The 2,527-nt window shown below is 65.3% G+C and overlaps 1 protein-coding gene across 1 annotated transcript in view; it reads right to left on the bottom strand.

The window, feature by feature from the left end:
• COL7A1 (collagen, type VII, alpha 1) overlaps positions 1-2,527 on the bottom strand; it is a 48,956-nt gene that overhangs the window by 40,308 nt on the left and 6,121 nt on the right. The window contains 6 exon segments of the mRNA XM_014538979.1: positions 9-119; positions 234-377; positions 532-651; positions 1,145-1,288; positions 1,386-1,511; positions 1,594-1,809. Of these exon segments, the coding sequence (XP_014394465.1) occupies positions 9-119; positions 234-377; positions 532-651; positions 1,145-1,288; positions 1,386-1,511; positions 1,594-1,809 (861 nt within the window).

Raw genomic sequence — 2,527 nt, forward strand, 5'->3', positions numbered from 1 at the left:
CCTGTGGCCCGCCAGTCTGTAGGCGGTGGCTCCGGGGACGCCCACCCAGGTGACCCGCAGGACATCTCTGGACGCGTTGAGGATCTGCAGCTCGGACACGCTGCCCACGGGCTCGGGGTCTGCGGCTGAAGGAGGGAGAAGGGGTCAGGGCCCCTGAGTGCTGGAGCAGCCAGGAATGCCCAGCGGGGCCGGTACCGTGAGATGCGATGGGCAGCTGGCCGGGGCCCACTCACCCGTCCTCACAACCACAGAAGTGGGGGTCCCCTCTACACCGGCCACGTGGGCCCACACGCGCACTGTGTACACTGTGTCCGGCTCCAGCCCGTCCAGCTCGGCAGTCGTGGCTTCCCCAGACACCAGCTGGGATTTCTCCGGGCCTGGGGGTGAGGATGGAGGCAGCTCCAGGGCTAGCCAGACGCTGGCCCCCCTGCCCTGCCCGGTCCCCTAAGAAGCCCCCAGCCTCTACTCCAGCCGGACCTGCCCCTCACAGCCCTCCCGACCCTCCAGTCCCCCCCGACCCCTGATCCCCACCATAGCCTGAGTGCCAGGAGACCCTGTATCCTGTGGCGCCAGGAACCGAGCTCCAGGCAATGGTGACAGAGGAGCTGCTGGCTTGAGTCACATGGACGGTCTTCACTGGGCCCAGTGGGTCTGAGGGGAGAGGCAGTGGGGAGTCTGTTGGGGGAGGCAGTGGAAGGTCTGATGGGGGAGGTACAGGGGGCCTGACTGAAGGCAGGTATCTGATAGGGGGGCCCAGGGAATGGGTCAGATGACGGGAGAAGTGGGGCTTCTTATAGGAACAGTGGAATCTGAGGGCGGGTGACAGGCGGCGAGAGACAAGGGAAGGTAGGGGGGTCCTGCAGGTGCTGGAGGCAGGAGGGGCCTGGCAAAGGAGAGCCGGGTCCAGCAGAAAAGGCAGTGGCCCTGGGAGAAGAAGGGGTGTAACTCTGAAGGCAAACAGTGGGGGTGGGGGGCGGTCACAGGCGAGAGGCAGAGGCTCTGAAAGGGCTGGGGCTCAGGAGGAGGCCAGGGAGACTGGAGGGGGAAGAGGAGGCTCCGAGGGAGGAGGTGGTGGGAGTCAGAAGGCGGAGACTGGAGAGCTGGGGAGAAGCAGGGGCCCGAGAGGGGAGGCCCGGGGTCTGACCAGTGCGTGCGATGGTGACGGAAGCAGGGCCCTCCTCTCTCCCGCGCAGGGCCGACACAGACACCCGGTAGGAGGTGCCAGGCCGCAGCCCCGTGATGTCCATGCTAGTGGAATCCGGGGACAGTGTCCGGCTGGCCTCTGGGCCTAGGGTCAGAGGGAAGTGTTGGCGTGGCTCCTGCCTGCCCCTTCGGCCCCGCACCCTGAGCGTTCCCCTCAGCAGCCCCCCACAGCCTCCACGGACCACTGTCTGTCCTCCAGCTAATCCGATAGCCACTGGCTCCAGGCACCGGTCCCCAGGCCACCCTCACGCGGGTTAAATCCGACGCCACGACCCGCAGCCCTGGGATAGCCAGTGAGGTTTCTTGCTCTGGGGGTTAAAGACAGAGGCCAGGGGTCAAGACAAGGGTCAGCGAGCCAGGCAGCTGCCCCCCCCCTCCTGTGGCGCTCACCCCGGCGGACAGTGAGGGTGCTGGCACTGCCCTCGCGGGCGCCCACTCGAGCGGACACCCGCACGATGTAGCTCAGCCCCGCTCGGACGTCATCCAAGTCAAAGGTTGTCTGACTCCCAGGAAGCACCTGGGTCCTCTCCACCCCTAAAGGAGCAGCGGGAAGCAGGGGCGTCTGTGAGACCCGGGATGTGGGAGAGGCACAGGGGGAGGGCGGTGGTCAGTGATGGACAGACACAGGGAGGGATGGGCCATGGGTTGGGAGGGGAGAGATGAGAACGTGAGAAACGAGGAGCCAGTGATGGACAGTGAGATGGGATGACAAGGGCCATGATAAACGGAGATACAGGATGGCGGGGGTCAGTGACAGGGACATGGACATAGGATGGTGGGGGTCAGGGGGCAGGGACATGGACGTAGGATGGTGGGGGTCAGTGACAGGGACATGGACATAGGATGGTGGGGGTCAGGGGGCAGGGACATGGACGTAGGATGGTGGGGGTCAGTGACAGGGACATGGACATAGGATGGTGGGGGTCAGGGGGCAGGGACATGGACGTAGGATGGTGGGGGTCAGTGGACAGGGACATGGACGTAGGATGGTGGGGGTCAGGGGCAGGGACATGGACATAGGATGGTGGGGGTCAGTGGACAGTGATGTGAGTTGACAGGTCACATTGGTAGTGATGTGGGCGACGGGTCAGAATTGGGTGCGGACGTGGGATGGAGGTCAGAGTGGACAGTGGTCCCAGCAGGGCGAGGGGTGAGCTCGGAGGTGTGAGAGGTGACGGCCACGGACAAGGAAGTGGGGCAGGAAGTGGAGACAGATCGGGTGGAGCAGTCGAGAGCAGCAGAGCCCGCGACAGGTCTGGGCCCAGCGCTGCCTCTGGAGGTGGAGGGACAGGAGTGAAGGGGACGGGGTGAGGGTGCGAAGACT

This window comes from Myotis brandtii, unplaced genomic scaffold (assembly GCF_000412655.1).
Source record: "Myotis brandtii unplaced genomic scaffold, ASM41265v1 scaffold207, whole genome shotgun sequence".
Taxonomy (NCBI): Eukaryota; Metazoa; Chordata; class Mammalia; order Chiroptera; family Vespertilionidae; genus Myotis; species Myotis brandtii.